General features: G+C 46.2%; 1 protein-coding gene across 3 annotated transcripts in view; it reads right to left on the reverse strand.

Annotated features, from left to right (window-relative positions):
* RAB23 (RAB23, member RAS oncogene family) overlaps nt 1-20345 on the reverse strand; it is a 318320-nt gene that overhangs the window by 162545 nt on the left and 135430 nt on the right. For all 3 annotated transcript variants that reach the window (XM_069606185.1, XM_069606183.1, XM_069606184.1), the window contains exon 4: nt 11925-12081. In XM_069606185.1, the coding sequence (XP_069462286.1) occupies nt 11925-12081 (157 nt within the window). The remainder of the gene's footprint in view (nt 1-11924; nt 12082-20345) is intronic.

Genomic DNA, 20345 nt, shown 5'->3' on the forward strand with positions numbered 1-20345 from the left:
GAGCCCGCTTTGTGTCCAAGGCGGGGTGCGGTCTGTTCTGCGGGTGTAGTAACAGCCACGGTGCGAGCGGCTGCTCCGTGCTGAGGTGGGTGGAGGAGCTCAGGAGCTGGAGCAAAATTAAAAGAGCATCGGCAGCCGACGAGGTTGCCAGAGGTGCCGCAAGCAGAGCGGTAGGACGGAGGGTGGCGGCAGCCCTAAGGACAGGTTGCCTGGCACACGGCAGAGAGGGCAAGCATATTTCAAGCGCTGAGCAGGATCCAGTGGGTATTAATAGTGCAGCGGCCCCGTGACAACACCCGACTCCCCGCCATAAGACTCCGAACATTGACTTAAACATGGGAGGTAGCAGCTGACTGAAGGAACACAACTGGCGAGCGGAGGCAGAAACCCGTCCTGGGGAGGGGGCGAACACTCGTGGAACATGCCGCCCGAAGAGCGCCGCTTAGCACAGTGCAATCGACATCCATATAGGCACGGCCCAGAAGTGGGGTCAGGGCATAAGAAGCACGCTGGAGTACAAAAGCACATTCTAACTAAGTATTAATAAAGGCAGACAAGAACCGGACACGTAACAGTGCCACTTAAGTCAGTATACCCAAGGAAGCAGGGGCAAGCTGCAAATAAAGACCGGCTATCCCAGCAAAACAGGGACCGGTTGGGTGCAATGCCTTTAGTATTGCGTGTGAGCGCACACATATACGGCTGCGATATGCAATCAGGGGACAACATCCTCAGGAGAAGCCCAAGCAGAGGCACTAACAGCAGTTTAGAGATAACAACTAGCCTCCAATAGGCACGGGAGACCCAAAGGAGGGCCCAGGATCGACACACACCCCAGAGAACACATATACAAACGGAAGTTCACTGGCAACTGCCAACCTGCCAGAGGCAGACCACGACAAGCAACATCAAGTGTACAACACGTGTGTGCAAACAGCTACCTCTTGAAGCAGCATACTGACGCTACCATTACGGCAATTTAGGTGGCGTCACCCATCAGCGGAGTACATTGGAGGCCCTGCGAGGCAGCTCAGCTGCCCTTGAATACAACAAAAAGCCCCCAACGAACGCCAGCTGGCGACCTGTAGAACATACCAGAGGCAAGCGGGTAATTAAAGGGGAGCGGAATTGACGGCACCGGCAGAACCATCCATGGCGTCCAAGTCCCAAAAAAACAAGTCTAAGCAGTCTACATTGGACATTGGACATTTTCAATAAATCCACGAAGTTGGCTGAGAGAACCACACCAGGGACCCTATCCTAACAAGGAGAGCAGATTGAAGCAAAGGGAGACCAGCAGGTCCTGGAGGCCATAGCCGCCTTCAAGATTGCATTAGGATCCAAAATGTTAGCCTGGACGTGAAGCTTCTGAGGCAAGATGTTCGGGCTCTCGCAGACCGCACAGGGACTCTGGAAAAAGAAGTTGCAGTGAACTCAGCCAGCCTGAAAGATACCTCAAAGGATGTAACAATACTGCAACAGCAATTGCGGAATTGAAGATGCAGAAGGGCGAGCCAGACACAATAACGTAAGAATCATCGGACTCCCTAAAGGGGAAGAGGGTGCGAGCCCCACCAACTTTATAGAAAACATGCTGTTACAAGAAATCGGGCCGGTCACCCTCACTCAGGGCTTCGCAGTAGAAAGGACACATAGGTCCCTGATGAAGAAACCGCCGTCAGGAGCCCTGCCATGGCCCATTATAGCCCGGATACTAAATTACAAAGATAGAGAAAAGATCCTTGAATGTTTCGGAGAGGCGGCGCAATTCAGCGAGCATCAGCCAATATCACTGCATACCCGGACTAGACCCTGCAGGTGCAGAGACAGAGGATGCACTTCACATCTTTCAAGAGGAGGCTGCGTGTAGCGAACCTTATGTATATGTTGCTATATCCAGCAAGGCTGAAAGTATTAAGCAAAGGCAGAGCCATCTTCTTGGACACCCCTGATGACGCACATAAATGAACCCAGAACTAGACAGGTCAGATGATCGATCTGTGCATCCAGGCCCTCCAGCCAAAGCCTTGAATACGTTACTGCGAGCATTCAAATTGTCCGACATATGGAGAGCTCTACACCTGCATGCCCGGGGATATTCTCATTACAACACTCCCAAAGATCTATATACCAGACTGGACTATGTCTTCACAGGTGAAAAGACATTATGTGAATTTAAGGTGGTGGAATACAGAGCACAGTGCTTTCAGAGCATGCTTTCCTAGTGGTCACATGGCAGAACTTCCCTACTAGGGCACGCATCCCTGGAAGCTTAGAAGCGAATCCCTCAGAGATGCAGTGTTCCGGGAACATTTGAGAGAGGGAGTCAAAGACAACTTCAAAAACAACGCAGGGAGTGTAAATTCAGTGGGCACACCGTGGGAATCCTCTAAGGTAATGATTAGAGGGACGGGGATGGCAAAGGGTATGCAAGCTGTGATAGAAAATGATTTATGTAAGCCGGAATCCAAACTAGAGGCCATAGATTACGCTGGGGACTTGTCCAATAATAAGGCCCAAGAGGTCGCCCAATTGCAGCAGGAATGTTTGGTACACTGGGAAAGATTAGGCAAGCTGTACTATAAGAAATATGTAGAAAGACAACACGCTGAAGGTGATAAGCCGGGACGCTTGTTGGCCTGGCTATACAAAAGTGAGTCTAAGCGTGATATGATACGAGAGATTGTAAGGAGTAATGGGGCGATTTGTATGATGCAAAAAGCATCAACAAGTGCTTTTACGATTATTATAAGGAGTTCTATGCAGAGACATCAATAAAACAATCGTCAGAAATAGACAAGGCCCTAGCACAGATAGATCTCCCTAAGCTGGATGCAGAGGCAGCGGCTAGGTTGGAGTCTCTCTAAAACATAGAGGAGTTAGAAGCCACCATAAGAGGGTTGCTGACTGGAAAAGCCCCAGGGGCAGATAGCCCGGTGAACTTTACAAGGAATTCATAACAGACGTTGCGCCCCCGTTGCTAGCTATGCTGAATGGAGCTCTATACACGGGCATATTATCAAAGTCGCTGAGCGAGTCTATTATTGTCCCATTATTGAAACCCAACAAGCCTGACAATGACTGTGGATCTTACAGACCCCTGTTGTTGCTCAATCAGGACGGGAAAATACTTACAGCCTTAATGGCCAATAGGCTTAAACCGGTAAAATCCAAACTTATACACCCGGACCCGTCCGGATACATTACAGACAGAAATATCAGATGTAACCTGAGGAGGTTACACCATGTCATTGATCATACCCACGCCAGTATACATCAATACGCTGTGGCCTCGCTCGACGTGGTCAAAGCATTCGACTCGGTCAGATGGTCATGGTTACTAGCAGTGCTGCAGAGATTTGGCATGGGACCAACATACATAAAATGGGTACGGCTACTGTATAGCAGTCCAATAGCGAGAGTCAAGACAGGTACCCACATTTCAGATCAATTGCAGTTGAGGAAAGGCACCAGACAGGGCTGCACATGGTCCCTTATGCTATTTATACTGGCCTTTGAGCCATTAGCATTGTATCTTCGGAAGGAATATCAAGAAGCGGGCATAGTTCTACACGGCAGTAGTAACTTGATCTCCCTATATGCCGATAATATGCTTTTATACATGCAAAACCCAGAAACCAACTTACAGTATGTTTTGGATGTGTTTGAGCGCTATGCAGACCTATCCGGAATTATGATTAATGCACAGAAATCGTGTTTGTTTCCTTTAGCGTGGCACAGGGGGAAATCTCTGAGCACATTACCTGTGCTACCGATCAAGTGGGAGCCAAACATATTCAGATATTTGGAAATGGATATCTTCCATGACCCCAAGAAAGAACACTCACAGAACACACCAATAGCTGTAGAGAAAGTTGAAAAGGCTATGGCTTTCTGGGCCAGATTACTGCTCTCACTGATGGGGAGAGCCGCGCTGTTAAAAATGGTGGTGCTCCTGAGGGTTCTACATTTCTTCACCAATGTCCCGTACAACATCCCTAAAAGGCTTTTTTAATATGCTCAACACTATGTCGTAGCTTCTTATGGCACACAACTCAAGGTGCCGTGTGGCACTAACGAAATGCAGAGGCCTTACGATCAAGGAGGTATAAAGGTGCCCAATTCTGAAGCATATTTTGTGGCGAGCGAACTGCAATTCGTCACAAACTGCCTGTCGGATGAACAGACCCAGGACACCTCATTGCTGCAGCCATCATGAGCCCCATTCTTTTTTAAGGAGGTGATATGGACCATAGCGTCGCGTGTCCCGAAATCCCTGCTGCTGCTGATGCTGGGTAGGACAATATGGCACAGGGCTTGTCGCTTTCTGGAAAAACAATCACCCTACTCCCCACAGTTCCCATTAGTGACACTAAAGGTTGAGGATCCACAACTCAGGCAAAATTTGAGGAAGTATTGGGAGCCCATGGGGGTGGTGACAGTGGGATACTTACTACGAGAGGGCAGACTGATGGATTTCAACACACTCACCTCAGAAATGGGTATACACGAAGGAAAACACAATACATGCTTCACTTCTCACTTGATTAAAGCAAAAGTGGCCGGGTACAGATGGGGGAACTACAGGAAGATGATACAATAGAAACACTTTAGGATATATCAGAGGGTGGACATGCATTGTCTAGAACATATGAGTTATTAATGTCACAGAGGGGGGACCTGCTGGTGCAGACCAGCACAGTTGGGAGGCAGACCTGCAAGAGCAATTGACAGATGCAGTCTTGGGTAGAGCACTAGCTTATCATAGAAAATTGTCTAGAAACGCGACGTTCCAGCTAATACAGCTGTGCATAACTCAAAGGGCCTATCTAACCCTGAAGAAGATTACCAAATTTAGCAAGGCAACGGAACAGACCTGCCCGAAATGTGGATTAATGCAGACCTGGTACATATGTTCTGGGCTTGTACGAAGATCTGACAATAATGGGAAGCGATAGCGCAGGCCTTAGCCAAGGCAGGTATAATGTTAAGACACTGGTTCTCCCACAGCCTGTATACTCAGTATTTTTGCACGTCCGAAACAGGCAAGACATGTCAGAAAGTTGAAAGAACTAGCATACATTCTGGCGAAACGTAGAATAGCAATGGGCTGGAAAGCGCACAGGAGTCCAGAAGTGCGCCTGTGGTGGAGTGTCCTCCAAAAATGGACACTGGCAGAAACCTCAGTGTGGCAGGAGGCGGCCAGCCGTGGCCAAGGAGAACAAAACGTAGAGCTAGACTCCTGGAAGCACATGGTACAGGAATTGATGGCCTCTGCGCATAGCAATACCCAAATAAATGCCCCACCACAGTCGGCGGACTAATGTCAATGTATTTACCCAATACAGTTGGATGTAAGGTGGTAGAACAATGTATGTGGAATAGGCTGTGGTGAGGGAGGGGGTGCTGAAACACAGACAATCGGCTGAACAGTGTCATGCAAACGTATAAAAGAGTCTAAGTTAAACTGTTAAAAAATCAATAAAAACTATTTTTTTCTAAACCTAAAAGGATGCCTGGGTCCTCCCACTCTTTAAAATAAAAAATAAACACTAGACCCAAACATACGAACCAACTACCGTCGCCCTTCCGCCTCAAAATCTTAGACAGAGCAGCATACCTACAAATTCAAGAACACCTTCGAGACGAATAGCCTCCTTGGCCTTCGCCAATCTGGCTTCTGCACTAAAATGGCACCGAAACCGTTCTCCTAGATCTGAAAATTCAAATGGGTGAGATTATAGATAAAGGGAACCTAGCAATCCGACTTCTCGCCGACCTCTCTGCAGCATTCGATCTAGTGAACCACAAAATCTTATGCCAGCACTTCTCATCCTCCACCCACTTCTCGACTAAAGATATAGCCTGGATTGAATCTTTCCTATCCCATCGCACAATGAGAGTCTTCTCCAATCTAGCAGCTGCCACGCCAGCCCCAGTCCTCTGTGGAGTGCCCCGAGATTCATGTATACCACCCACCCTTTACAACATTTTTACGGAGCCTTTGTTCGACCGCCTGGACGAACAAGGCGTCACCAACACCAATTATGCTGATGATACGCAGATCCTTTTGCCGATCTCTGGGAATTACATCACGGACACCACTGCCCTCAGCAAAATCTACCAAATCATCCAGAATTGGATGGCACAACATGAACTCTGTCTCAACGATGATAAAAGAACTCCTCTTGGAAGGGACCCAATCCCACCTCAAAAAACTGGATCCCCACTATAGAAGGGAACTCCATAACTATCCTGAAAGTGAAAACCTTAAGGGTCTATCTAGACTCCTCAATCTCCCTAACTAGACTAGTCAATGCAACGCCCTGTGCAGCAGCGTATACGGCTAACCTCATTAATGCCTGTAGACCATTCCTAATGACGGATAGCTCTATCACGCTAGCCAGAGCCCTCATACTGTACAGACTAGATTACTGAAATGCCCTCTTCGAAGGCTCCTCCGCAAACATAAAAGAACTAGAAGTCACTCAGAATAATACCCTACATGCAGCACTGAACATCTCTAAGAAAGAACATATATCTGAGCTAGACGCAATGTCCACTGGCTTCCTGTCCAAGACCGCATCAGATTCAAAACCCTGTCCATCACGCACAAATGCCTAACCAACACAGCCCAAAGTATCTTACCAACAAACTTGCCATATCGCACTATGACAGACCCACCCGGGTCTCTACTTCGCACCTCCTGACCATGCCCAAGTTCAAGACAGCCAAGGCAGGGGGACACAGCCTCCCATTCATGGCTGCCAAACAGTGGAATGCCCTACCGCTGTTCATCAGATCGAACCCCTCCATGTGGTCATTCCGGAAAAAATTAAAAACCTGGCTCTTTACACAAAACCCATAGGGCACTATGCATCCGACCACTGTTCTTATTGTCCTGAATGCTGTTAGTGCCACATGTATGTATTACTACTATCGACCTTGCTCCTTACTGTCTTCAATACCTGATGTACTGTTACCAGCGCCCAGATACCCGTGGGTTCGGCGCGCTTTATAAATGTCAAATAAATAAAATAAGGTGACCCAATATAACTTTTGTAATTTGCCTGCCGAGTCAAGCAAAGAAATGGGTCTGTAATTGCCCGGAAGTTCAAACCCACCCTTTTTGTATATGGGCAAGATCTCTGCATTTGACCAAGATGCTGGTACCACATTGTCCCTAGTAACTGCGTTAAATAGTCTTATTAATTACGGGGCCCAGATCTGTATTTGATCTTTATACAAATTGGCTGGAATCCTACCTGGGCCGGGTGCCTTATTCGATTTCTGGGAGAAAATGGCCTCTCTGACTACCTTAAAGGTGAACACAAGAGAAGGCAATACCAGAGAATCCTCGCGATTAGGCAGGAGCAGAAGCTCATCTGTGGTTTCTTTATATAATTCACCAAAATGATCAGTCCAAACTACAGAGCCAATACTACCATGAATGGTATTCCCAGGCAAAACTTGACTAGTTCCCAGAATCTATGCAAATCCTTACTTTTGGCGGCCATGAGCAGGTCTTCCCATTTAGCAGTTTCATAGTATCTGTTCTTGGAGCACAATATTTTCTTATAATCGATTCTTGCTTTACGGAGGTCCGCCCTATTCGTAGTACTGGGGTTTTTAACTGTAGACACTAACAGCCTCTTAGCCTCTCGACATTGGCTGTTGTACCAGATGGTACACTTGGTCGCTTCTCCGATTGCCTTGCATGGCGCTGTTACGAAATCATTAGTGACAGCAACAACCTGCCCAAAAGAGTCCAGCATTTCTCCATCTGTAATATTCACATGCGGTAGCACTCTATCCAGTGGGTCCAAGAGATTTAAATACAACATCCGAAGAATAAGATCCTGACTTTCCTTGCTTGGTCCCCAATGTCGATCTGCTTTGTCCGAGCTGACAACCTTGGTAGATACCGGCTGCTTATCAGGCAAAGACAACACCACAGTTCTGTGGTCACTCTTGATTCTGGGAAGCACTGCACAGTTTAGCACCCTACCCCAGGCCTCATTGTTAACCATGGCATAATCCATATACAAGTTGTACAGTCCCTAGCCACATAGGTAGGTTGCGGGAGAATATCTCTCACTGCAAGCGCACCAATTTAGGTCGAGCCAAGTACAAGCAGTATCCAGTGGACACCTATTCTGGCGTTTCATGAAGGTGGTGGCCAGATCAGGGCTATCCCAGACCTGCTCCTCAGCCTCAGTAAAACCAAACAGCTCATGCAACGCCAGAAATTGCAGGTTTAGGCCACCAACCAATATAATTAGTGGTTTATTACTATGGGTCAACTCCCACGCTTTAATTTGGGTCGCAAAAAGGGAAACAATATTAAGCCCTTTTCCAAGGAATAGTCTATTATATAATTTGAAAACCAATACGATATGCCTCACAGCAAACTGAACTTCCAGTGTTGCAGGTCCGGAGAACCACAATGAGTGCATGTCAATCCAAGTCACCAGTCCCCCACTTGGCCAACCACTCATTCCGCAAGCCAATTCATTTGCGCCAATGATTATCAGCCAAGTTCTTCCTTTGCCCTGCAACATTCCAAGATATAATTTGTATTTCCTTCATTGAAGGGGTTGCTCCACTCAGTAGTTGTACATTGCCCCCATAAGGCCTTGGAGGGGAGTCCCCAAAGCATCATTCCGGTAAGATAGCTCAGCGGTTTGAGCGTTCGCTGCTGCGATCTGAGCGTGATCTGCAGGTCGCAGGTTCGAATCCCGGCAAGGCCAACTCAGCCTTTCATCCTGCCGAGGTCGATAAATGAGTACCAATTTCGGTTGGGTGATATTTTATGTAAATATGTGCTCTGTAAAGTGCTTTGGATTAAGGCGCTATATAAATAACACATCATTATCATTATCATTCAACATCTTCCAGCCCTGAGGATGCCTCAGGGGCTTGAGGCAATTCACTATTGGAGTTTGGGGCCTGGAACAGCGTTAACAGTATATCCACGGCCTGGGGGGGGGGGGGGGGCGGGGGGAGCAATGATCTTAATTCCACATCAAAGAGGCCCTCTGTAAGATGTGCACTTTTGAACTTGATTTTAATATAATCTTTAGACCCATTTAAGACCTCAGGGATATGGGGACAGTGGTCAATGTCCTCCCTTATGATGGCGCCACAACCTTGCCAGGATCTAATCCAGTGGATGACTATTTAGTAAGCTATCCTTAGATTTTCTTACCCCCCAACCCCATGCCCAAGACAGGGACACTTGTCAACTTGAGAGTATCCGCAAATTTGCAAACAGAAAATGGCTCCACAACGTCGGGCCTCATCTCCACCCAGTTCACTCTAAGGTCAGCAATGCCCTTTGCTAGTTGGACACAACACTCAAACTGGAAATCCCTCGTTGGAACATTATAGGGACTACATGTGGGCGAATGTCTCACTTGATGAAAGTTAATAGCATTGTTTACTCGAGCGATCAATTAATCAATGCCCTTTGACCCAAGGGTTTTGACTGTACAACATTCCCAAACCTGGAGGATGTGTTATATTTGCTATAACTCCCTCCAGTTGCTACACAGGGTGGCAGTGCTACTCATGCCGAGCTCTCTGTAAAATGTAACTCCATCTGGGTACCAACTGAGGTGTTCGTAACTCTGCGCAGGTGGTCACCACTATTTAGGACAAGATCCTTAAGAGAATGAACTTTTGCAAGTACCTTGCTTACAGGGACATCCATTTCTTCACGGCTGTCTTTAGATCTATTTTCGACCCTGCTAGAATCATACACCCTTACCACGGACTTTGCTGAACCGAAACTAATCCCATTAGAGCTTGATGGTGAGACTGACAACCCTGGGTTAAATCGGTGCCTACTTCCTGCAGATCTGTCCTGCAATGTACAATTGCTCCTGATGGACTATGGGCTGTGGTAGTACCAAGTACATCATATCTTGACGAGACTGGGAAGTTATATTGCAGGATGTGACAACTCTTAGTTAATTGTAGTTGTTTACTAGAAGGGATTGATATGGGCTCATACGTTTATAAGGGAATAGAATATTCCTTACCTCTCACGACTCCCCACCACCACCTGATCTCCAGCTCTAGACACTTCAAAGTGATCAAGAACATCATTCAGTCTATGGTACAGAAACGAGGGGGTACTCTCCATCATTGCCAGGCAATGATTAGATATACCATTTGGGTCATTCGTGCTAGGCGGGGGGGGGGGCAAGTAACAGTAGTCATCCTACCATCCTTACTGGGTGGGGAATGCAAGTCTATTAACACTAAGTCATCCACCTCGTTACTAATAACACAGTTGGGTGTGTCTGTATTAGATAGCTATTAGATTATATGCAATACGCTAGATTCAGTGGACTGGATACTAAGCGCTGTACAAAAATGTCAGTGCTAAAGAATGTACAAATATGAATTAACCATATAAAAAAGCTATACCAATATATGAAAGCAATATAAATAAGAAATATGCTGACAAAGATACAATACTCGTAAAGTATGGTGCTACAAATTGGTAAGACTATCATTGGGACTATTGAAGAACACCACACTTAAAATCAAAGAGTGATATAAAATCAACAGTACCCCATTTATTTCAAGTTATATATTTAAAAGTTTGATGAAGATCGTACTGGTACAAAGTAAGTCCAAAGATAAATGCAGATCCTGCTCAGGGAAATCTTGGCTTCAGCCAGCAAAAATGTATTTCAGGCAAGGGAACGCCAGATGGGTCAGGCAGAGAACATAGACCGACTCTCCCAGACAACCCTGTATGCCTACTAGTTCCCAACAATGCGCAGAAGGTATGGTTGAGGCTAATTGGATGCAAAGTCACTGCGTATTTCAGAAGGTAGTGCTCCAATAGAGGCTGCCTTAGCATAAACTCCACTTAGATGAGCCCCAATAATCAGTACACAGTGCCCAGCGATATGGACACAAGCAGCACAAAGCCCCCTCGAAGTAGGGCAATGTCAGAAACATGAAAACAGCAATGCTAGCAGGGCCTACCACAAAAAAAATATACAAGAAGTCCAGCCAGAACTCCTCATATTTGTATTTGTAGCGGAAAAATATTATATGAATGGAAAAATGCTGCAGAAGAACTCCCAAATGTCAAAACTTGCACTAGTAAGTAATCAGACAAGGCTGCAGAAATGTAGCCCACTACACCCACAGCAAAAGCAGGTAACAGGCTCTCCTCACGCCCTCATATCCAAACAGCCATAGCTCCAAACAGCTGCCCTTCTCTGAGCTGGGTTTCGCTGCACTGCGTTACTGGGACAGTTTTTATGTGGGAAGGCGTGGTTTGGCTCAGGTGCTGCAGAGGAACAGGAAAGCAAGACAGCTCCAAATAGCTGCCCTTCTCCGGAAGCTGGACTTTGGGACTTTATAATACCCAATGCTGACAGATGCCTCGACAATACAAGCAAACATGTAGCAATTTGCTTTAGAAAAATCAATACTACTATTGTTCAGGTCCATGAAAAGTCAGATGAACATTAGACATGGTGATCTGCATATATGCACTTTGCTTTTGCAGCAAGCCTTTAAAGCATGTTGCGGTCTGTGTGATGATGTTCTTTCAAAGTTAAATTAGCCTCCCAATGAAGCATATTTTTTTTTAAACATTGATGGCTGGTGCTGTACCACATTGATAAGGACCCTTAAAAGTTGTGGATCTTTCTAAAAATAGTAAAATTAAATGTAGAAACCCAATGTATACCATTCACCTTCATTAGGAAATAGCATTGATATTAATCCGACATACAAGCCTCATGTAAAAGCAGAATAATTTTAAAGTGCATAGTGTTTACACTATCATTAGACAGCGATAGATAATGGTGAGTTACCAAGCATTTAATTACATTTCATCATGCATAACCTCATTCACAGATACGCAAGCAAGCTATAACTAAGTTATATCTTACTTCTTAATAACCGATTCGTCAAGTAGATCAATTTTATTTTGTACGAGCACTGTGGGTATATCTCCGACTTCAGCTACTACTTTCTCTCTCCAGCTGGGGACAGCATCAAAAGACTCCCGGTCAGTGGTGGAAAATGCAAGCACACAAGCTTGCGCTCCTAGGAACAAGAAATAACAAGGCAAAAATATTAGATGCCGAAGAGGTTCTTGGCAGGATGTAGTATTTTACCAACTCATTAACGCACACATGCATTTGACTGTGGCGAAAATTAAAGGAAGAGATAATGCCAAGAGTAGGGGAAAAGGCTGGGTGGGTGAACAGGAAAAAAGAAAAAAAAGAAAACTCCCCGAAGCACGATAGGGATCAAAATAAAGGTTCACCGAGCAGAAGCTCAAAGCAGCTAACGGCTATAATAATTTACAGAACAAGCAGGATCTACCCCTTTAGAACAAGTAGAGCTAGCACAAAGTGAGAAGAACATTCTACTTGCGCACATGAGATGCAAAGTATAACCCTTAGTACATTAAGGATGACCCATTAAAAAGAGTTGAAAGTAGCTCCTGGTATCACGATGAGGACCAATTCTGATCCATGTTCCACTGTAAATAGCATCACTGAGAACGTTTACATGCATTACCCTTGTGGCTCTATCAGTCCAAATGTGCAGAGGGAAATAACATGCAAAATTCACAATATCTCAACCAATGGGCAGCAAGAAAACAGTTTTTTTTTTACTTCTATAAAGTTTAAAGACATGCATTACTTACCGTAAAAGCATTTCTGATGATTGTATCTGCTTAGATTCACATGCTATGCATAGTCCGACATCCAGTGGTCACTGCAGAGTATTGCATCTTGTTTTTCGAAAGTCGAAAAGGGGACGTCGGCATAGGCGTGTCTGTAACACTATCCCTATAGTGACGTGTAGTGTACCCAAAATCCCTCACGCGTTGAGGTCCCTCTGTTTGTATTTTTTCTGCCATGAGGGAGCCTTATGAGTAACGCGAGTACAGAAAAGAGAGAAGTAATAAGACGTCTATGTTCCTTCCATCCAAGCGGGGAGGAAGGGTGGGTGCATGTGAATCTAAGCAGATGCAATCATCAGAAATGCTTTTACGGTAATGCATATCTTCTGAGGTTTGTTAATCTGCTTAGAATCACATGCTGTGCATAGACTAGTGAGCAGTACCCGGAGTTGGAGGTGGGTTGTGAGAAGGAACAGTAGAGAAAAGATGTCTTCGTACTGCTTGTCCCACCTGAGAATCAGATCTAGAATGAGTGTCTAGGTAATAGTGTTTTGTAAAGGTGTGTACAGAACTCCAGGTTGCCGCTTTGCAAATGGACTTTAGGGAAACATTTGCAATGAATGCTATGGATTCCCCAGTGCCTCGAGTAGTGTGCGCTCTAGGCTTGAAGGGCAGTTCTCTCTTAGCAAGAGTGTAACAGAGAGTGATGCACTGGACAAACCAGCTAGAGATAGTGGATTTGGAGACTGCATCCCACTCTCTTCCTGCCGCCATTGAGACAAAGAACTGATTAGTCTTTCTTAGTGGTCGAGTTCTTTCCATATAAAACATGACCGCCCTGTGCACATCCAGTGTGTGTAGGCTTTTCTTCCCCAAGTTTGAAGGATTTTGAAAGAACGTTGGTAGTTCTATAGACTGGTTGACATGAAACTTCGTAATGAATTTCGGTGCAAACCCAGGGTGTGTACGTAGAACCACCTTATCTTTGTGAACTGTTACAAACGGATCTAAAATAGAGAGCGCTTGTAGTTCACTAACTCCCCTAATGGAAGTGATTGCTATCAAGAAAGTAGTCTTAAGAATGAGGTCCTTAAGGCTCGCTTTATGCATGGGCTCGAAAGGTCCCATCCGGGAGCTGGTTTAGATATAGGAGGGTGAATTCTTTTCACTCCCTCCATGAAAGCTTTAATAACTGGAACCTTCCACCATGACACCTTATGTTGTGACGTAGTGTAGGCGGAGAGTGCAGCTAAGTGAACTTTAATAGAATTAAAGACTAAACCTGAGTCGAGCAAGTGAGTCAGGTATAGAACAATGTGTGTGGGAGAGCAGTCAACAGGGTTGATACTCTTTGCGTTACACCAGATGACGAACCGTTTCCACTTACTAGAGTAGCAGTAACGAGTGTTAGGTTTCCTAGCCTCCCTGAGAATGTCCATACATCTCTGAGGGAGCTGTAACTGTCCAAATTCCATGATCTCAGGAGCCAGGCTGCTAAGTTCAGGGTCTGTGGGCATGGATGCAGCGTTCGTCCCCTGTCCTGTGACAACATGTTGGACTGGCAGGGCAGTTTTCCTGGAGGAGACAGTGACATCTCCATCAGATGAGCGAACCAGGGTTGTCAGGCCCACATGGGGGCCACCAGTATCATGGTAACTGGTTCCTGGTGCATCTTGTGCACGATCTTGTTGAAAAGGGGAGTCGGGGGGGGGGGGGGAAGAGGAGGAAGCGTAGACAAATTTCCCTGACCACGTTATCCAGAGGTCGTTCCCCTTGGAGCGGTTCTGAGGGTACCTTGAGGCGTAAGCTTGGCATTGGGTGTTCTCCAGAGTTGCAAACAGGTCTATCTCTGGGAAACCCCATTCTGCGAAAACGTTGGAGACAATGTCTTCGTGTAATCGCCATTCGTATTCTGCAGGTAGAGGGAAGTCTCTGCTCAGACTGTCTGAGAGAAGATCGAGTTCCCCTGGTACATGTTGTGATAACAGGAAAATGTGTGAGAGCCCACTTCCAGATGTTCTGGGACATCTTGGACAGTCCTGGAGAGTGAGTACCCCCTTGCTTGTTCAGGTAGTACATGGCCGTGGTGCTGTCTGTGAGTATCAGCACTGTCTTTTCTTGAAGGTGTGTCTGGAAAGCCTTCAGTGCTTTGAAGACCGCCAGCAGTTCCAGCAAGTTTATGTGTTTGGACGCTACACTCAGAGTCCAAACTCTGTGTGCAGTTTGATGGGATAGGTGAGCCCCCCATCCTGTGAGGGATGCGTCTGTGGTTAGAGTGGCATCCACTGCGGGGGTGGCGAAGGGTTTCCCCAACACACGGTTTTCCTTTGACCACCACCGCAGCGAGAGAACCAAGGCCTGCAAGACTACCACCAGATCGTCCCATTGTCCGCTGGCCTGACACCACTGGCCGTTGAGCCACTCTTGCATTGGGCGCATGCACAGGCGCGCGTGAGGTACCAAATAAATACAAGACGCCACCATTCCGAGCAATCACATGGCTTTGCGTACCGTCACCTCTCGACAGGCTACATATTCTTTTTTTTATTGTTTTTGGTTAATCAATGACCTTTACAACATTATAATCACATATTTCATTTCAAACATATAAATTATAAATAACATTACAATTAAAAAGTTCACCAACTCTTTTATAAAGTTGCCCTTCATATCTCTAAGGGACATTTAACAACCATATAAATGCATAAAACAAAAAAAACAAAAAAAACAAAAAAAAAAAAATCGCTTAATCGTCTTTACAGTACTACATAAAATAAAACTCATACTTAAGATTTCTTTATCCCCTATATCTGTGCCAGGGAGTGATAAGTATAGGATTCAGTTATTTCATTTATATATAGGTATTCACTTTAAAACATGCTATCATATTCAGAATCAGTTATATACCAGTTCCCAAAAGGTTCAGTTGAAGAATCTCAAGAATTTTAGTTAGACATAAGATTAAACCAGTACTATTACCCCACATACAACTATTCCATAGTAATATTGTGGCATTATAAGATTCAGAGTGCCAATACTTTCTGAATTCATAAGTTCTAAGATCTTCAAATTTAGAACAAAACATCACTAAATGTTTTAAGGATTGAACCGTATCAATCATTCCACAAAACCGACAGTGGTTGGTTTTAGCCAAAACTTTGCTTTTATATGCTGGCCAATGTTGAATACGTTCAAGTGTGGGGAATTGATTAAGTCTAAAGTGTAAATATAGATTTCTTTCTTTCAAACCAGGGAAATTTAGTATATATCGTGGTAGCACACTCAGTTTTCTTCTAAACATCGCATATTCATAAAAAGCTTTGTAGTTCCCAATCCTATCGGCCTGTATACACCAAACGAAATGTTGACATTTTCTCTTATTTGCCGGCAAACATGCTATAAAATTGTTTTTTGTAACATTGATCAGATCAAGGATCATTTCCATTTTTGCAACATATTTGTTAAGAGCCTTTGAGGACCCTGCAGCTATCATAATTGCTAGATCCTCATACAATGAATTTATCGGGGGGGATAGCATTTTTTTATAGTTGTTGAGCATTCTCCAGTTTCTCTTCACTGATAGCGGTAACAGACCCAGTTCGTGCTACATATTGAGGGATCTGAAACAGCCTGTTTTGGACCCTCTCGTTGGAGGGGAAGACGAGGCCGTCCTTTGTTCGAATTAGAGCCCCTAGGAATTGCTTGACTTGGCTGGGGTCTAGACTGGACTTCTTCTCGTTGATGGAGAAGCCCAGGTGGAACAAGAGGTCTATAGTCTTTTGGGTATTTGAGAAGCATGTCTCGTAAGAATCCCCTGTTATGAGCCAGTCGTCGAGGTAAGGATAGACCGGAATGGACAACCTGCGCAGATGAGCTGCTGCCACTGCCAGTACCTTCGTGAATACCCTTGGCGCTGAGGCTATTCCGAAGGGTAGCACTTTGAACTGATAGTGTCTGCCTTCTATCATGAACCTGAGGTATTTCCTGTGCGCTGGCAACATTGAAATATGAAAGTATGCATCTTTCATGTCCAGTGTTGCCATGTAGTCCTCCTGTGTGAGCAGGGGGATCACTTCCTGCAGAGTCACCATACGAAATTTTTGAGGTTTTACAAATTAGGGCGCATGGTTAGATCCTTTTTGGGTACAAGGAAGTACACTGAATAAATACACTCCTTTACCTGTGACAGAGGCACGACCTTTATGGCTCCTTTTTCCAGCAGCGATTCTACTTCCTGAAGAAGGATGAGAGGGGACCGGCTGAGTTCGGTTCCATGTGATTTCATCGCCTGCTTTTACATCGCCAGGCATTTAAACGTGCACATTCCATCGAATGTGCTCATCTTTTTTATTTTACTATTGCCCACCCGCCCAAACCCTTATTTGCCCTTTGCCACCCCCACCTAACAAATTCGATGAGCACATACGATGTAATGTGCACGTTTAAAAGCCTGGCGATGTAACAGCAGGCGATGAAACAACGTCGTACCCAGAATTCGATGCAGTAACCGTGGGCCATTGTTGACAGTACCCAACGGTCTGTGGTAATTCCCTCCCATGCTCGCAGAAAAGATGTTAACCGGCCCCTGACTGGAGATGCATGGGAGGGGACCCGAATATTCGGGTCATTTGGTGGTATTGGCCGGGGAGCCTCTAGGAGTAGGGCCTCGAGCCGCTTACCTTGCAACAACGTTGTCCTCTTTGAGCATACTGTGTGTTATAACTACTGGTTCCATGAGGGGAGGACCAATTGCTGGCTGAGGTATATTGTTGAGTTTGTCGTTGGCCACGAAAAAAGCGCCTATTGCCATATCCGCGCTTATTAGGGGGGTCTCGTGATTTGGTCCAGGGTCTTTAATGTCTTGTGCTCCTTCTTAGCTGTTTCCAGTGCGTCATCAACGGCCTTACCAAACAAGTTGGAATCCTCAAGGGGTTTGTTGATGAGGGACGCTTGGGTTTCTGGCTTGAAACCTGAGTTTCTGAGCCATGCATGTCTTTTAAGGAGTACGCCCTGGACTAAAGAACGGCCAGCCGTTTGTGCAGCATCTAGAGTATTCTTGATGATGCTTTGGTTGACTTGAGTGCCTTCTGTGACGGTGGCCAACAGGCGGGTACGAAGGGGCTCACGGACTTCTTTTAGACCTTTGCGCAATAGGCCCCAATGCGCATCCGCGTAACTAGCCAACAAGGTGTTATTGTTGGCAATACGCGTGGCGAAAGCTGCAGAGGATGTAACCTTTTTCCCTAGAACATAGAGCTTTTTCCCCTCTTTATCGGGAGGTGCCTCACTGGTGGACAGTGGAACCCCCGCTCTCTTTCTCGTGGTGGTCACCACCAGAGAATCTGGTATGGAATGACCCCTGATATATAAGGGATCTGAGGGTGAGGGGCTAAAAAGCTTCTCGATCCTTGGGTTTACACCTCTAACTAAGGCAGGTGTAGATAGGGAGGGAACGAGTCGTCTCTTGATGGAGGCGAGGAGAGGTATGGCTTGGCTAGCAGGAGGCTTTTCTTTTATTATTCTTTCAACAAAATCGACTTCTGGGGTAGTCTTCCCCCGTATCGATTTGAAAATGTGCTGCGGCCTTGCGTAACATGGCATTGAATGTGGGTTGATCATCCACAGGTGAAGGGTCTCTGACAGACATAGTTGGTGTAGCGTCCAGATCCAAAGCATCAGGGTCTGTTGACGCCCCTGGGGATTGCCAAGGCTCGCCCATGTTGGGGTCTTCTTCAAAGTCCCTTACAGGGTCTTCTATATCCTCAGTATTTATAAACTCATCCTCTTCCTGAAAGTGTTGATCCTCTTCAGTGAGGTCATATGTGTCTAGCTCTTCCTCCTGTGGGTCGAAGAGTCTTGGGAATTTGGCTCTAGGGTCTTCAGGTAACACCTCCCTTGGTCTTTTAGGTGTAAAGTGTTCAGAAGTGGACAAACCTATCCAGCTTGTTCATGTAGGATTCAAACCTCTCCCTTGGGATGACCCAGAACGGTCTATTGGCAGGAAGGATTGCTCCTCCACCTCTAGGCGTCAAGATCTCTCCCATAAAGTAGTAAAGATACTTTTGTCGCCCTCTGAGAAAACTTCCCGTGGTTTCGACGGTGGGAAATACGTCTGGGAGTGTCTTTCGACCTCAGAAGAGGTTCTGCGTACTTTCACCATGTATCGACGTGTCTTTGATCTTTTGAGCGGACCTCAGTGACTCCTGCACCAGCCGTGCCCGAGAGGCCTGAGAGACTATCCTTGCTAAGCTTTCCCCGACCATCCTCTCCGTTGCCGTCGACGGCCGCCTTCTTCCGAGGCGTCTCGACGGATAATGTTTTAGTGGTAGCGACCTTAGTACTAGAGAGCCAGTCGCTAGGCACGCACGCGGGGAGGGCTGCCGACCCTTACGGTTGGTGGAGGCAGCCGGCTGTGTCAGCGTCTCCGTTGGCGCTGGGGCCTTCGACTTACTTGAAGAATGGCCGTGGGTTGTGTGCTTAGTGCCTTTTTTGTGTCCGTCAGTGACGCCGGGGTGTACATCCCCATAAGCGGGGCTGGAGCCGGGCTTTTCGGGGCCGGGGACAGATGCAACGGAGCGAGAGTGCTTCGTTGAGAGGTCAACAACCTCCATTACGGAGGTGGAGTTATCACTATCCCCCTCGTTGCACTCGGCGGTGGCGGGCGAGGAATCAGCCTTCGACATAGCGTAGGCTGCCCACCTATTGACCCTGCGTTCCTTCAGAGTTTTTGGTCGAAGGAGCTCACAGGCCGCACAACCGGCCTCTTTGTGGTCGAGGGGTAAGCAGCGGTTGCACCGCTTATGCTTGTCCTTCCACGGAAATTTGCCCTTACAACGTGGGCAAAATCTAAAAGGAGTCCTCTCCATAGCTGAGGACGTAACCAGTGATAACGACCCAGAAGGAAAGGGGGGAGAAAAGGAAAGGCATTCTAGAAGAAATATAAATGTCCACCCTGACCCCCAATATCCCTACTGTGTAGGCCGGCGAGGCCGGGCCACGTGGTCGGCAGCACCGATAGGATCACCGTCCGTCGAAAACCACCGCCGAAGATCTTGATTCGGCGGGGAAGTGGAATGGCCGTCGAAAGAGGGCCGAAGGTGATCTAAGTTAACAATAATTAACAAAAAACGATCAAAGGTCAAGTAAATGGCAATGTCTCTTACGAGCTCCGCTTAAGGCGACCAGTATTCTGGGCGGAAAAAAACAATCTGAGGGACCACGAAGCGTGAGGGATTTTGGGCACACTACACGTCACTATAGGGATAGGGTTACAGACACGCCTATGCGGACGTCCCCTTTTCGACTTTTGAAAAACAAGATCAAATACTCCGCAGTGACCACTGGATGTCGGACTATGCACAGCATGCGATTCTAAGCAGATTAACAAACATCAGAAATATTGTCCAACTCGCATTGGCTACGGGGTAGCATTCCGAAAAAAAGCACCATCCATGAAAAAAAACACGGTTTTATGAAGAAAGCACAGGAATCTTGTGAAATTAGGTGCAGAGGCCCGTATGGAAATTGGAAAATGTTCTGCCAGCCAAGTAGGGATTGTGCAGATTTAGTCACATTTGCTTGCCTAACATGTGAGGGAATACACCCTACCTTTATCATTCTGGTCAACAGGCAAGCCTGCCTCTGCCTAAACGTAGTACCAGACAGTAAGTATTAA

Source organism: Ambystoma mexicanum, chromosome 4p (genome assembly GCF_040938575.1).
Source record: "Ambystoma mexicanum isolate Mex_15411 chromosome 4p, UKY_AmexF1_1, whole genome shotgun sequence".
Classification (NCBI taxonomy): domain Eukaryota; kingdom Metazoa; phylum Chordata; class Amphibia; order Caudata; family Ambystomatidae; genus Ambystoma; species Ambystoma mexicanum.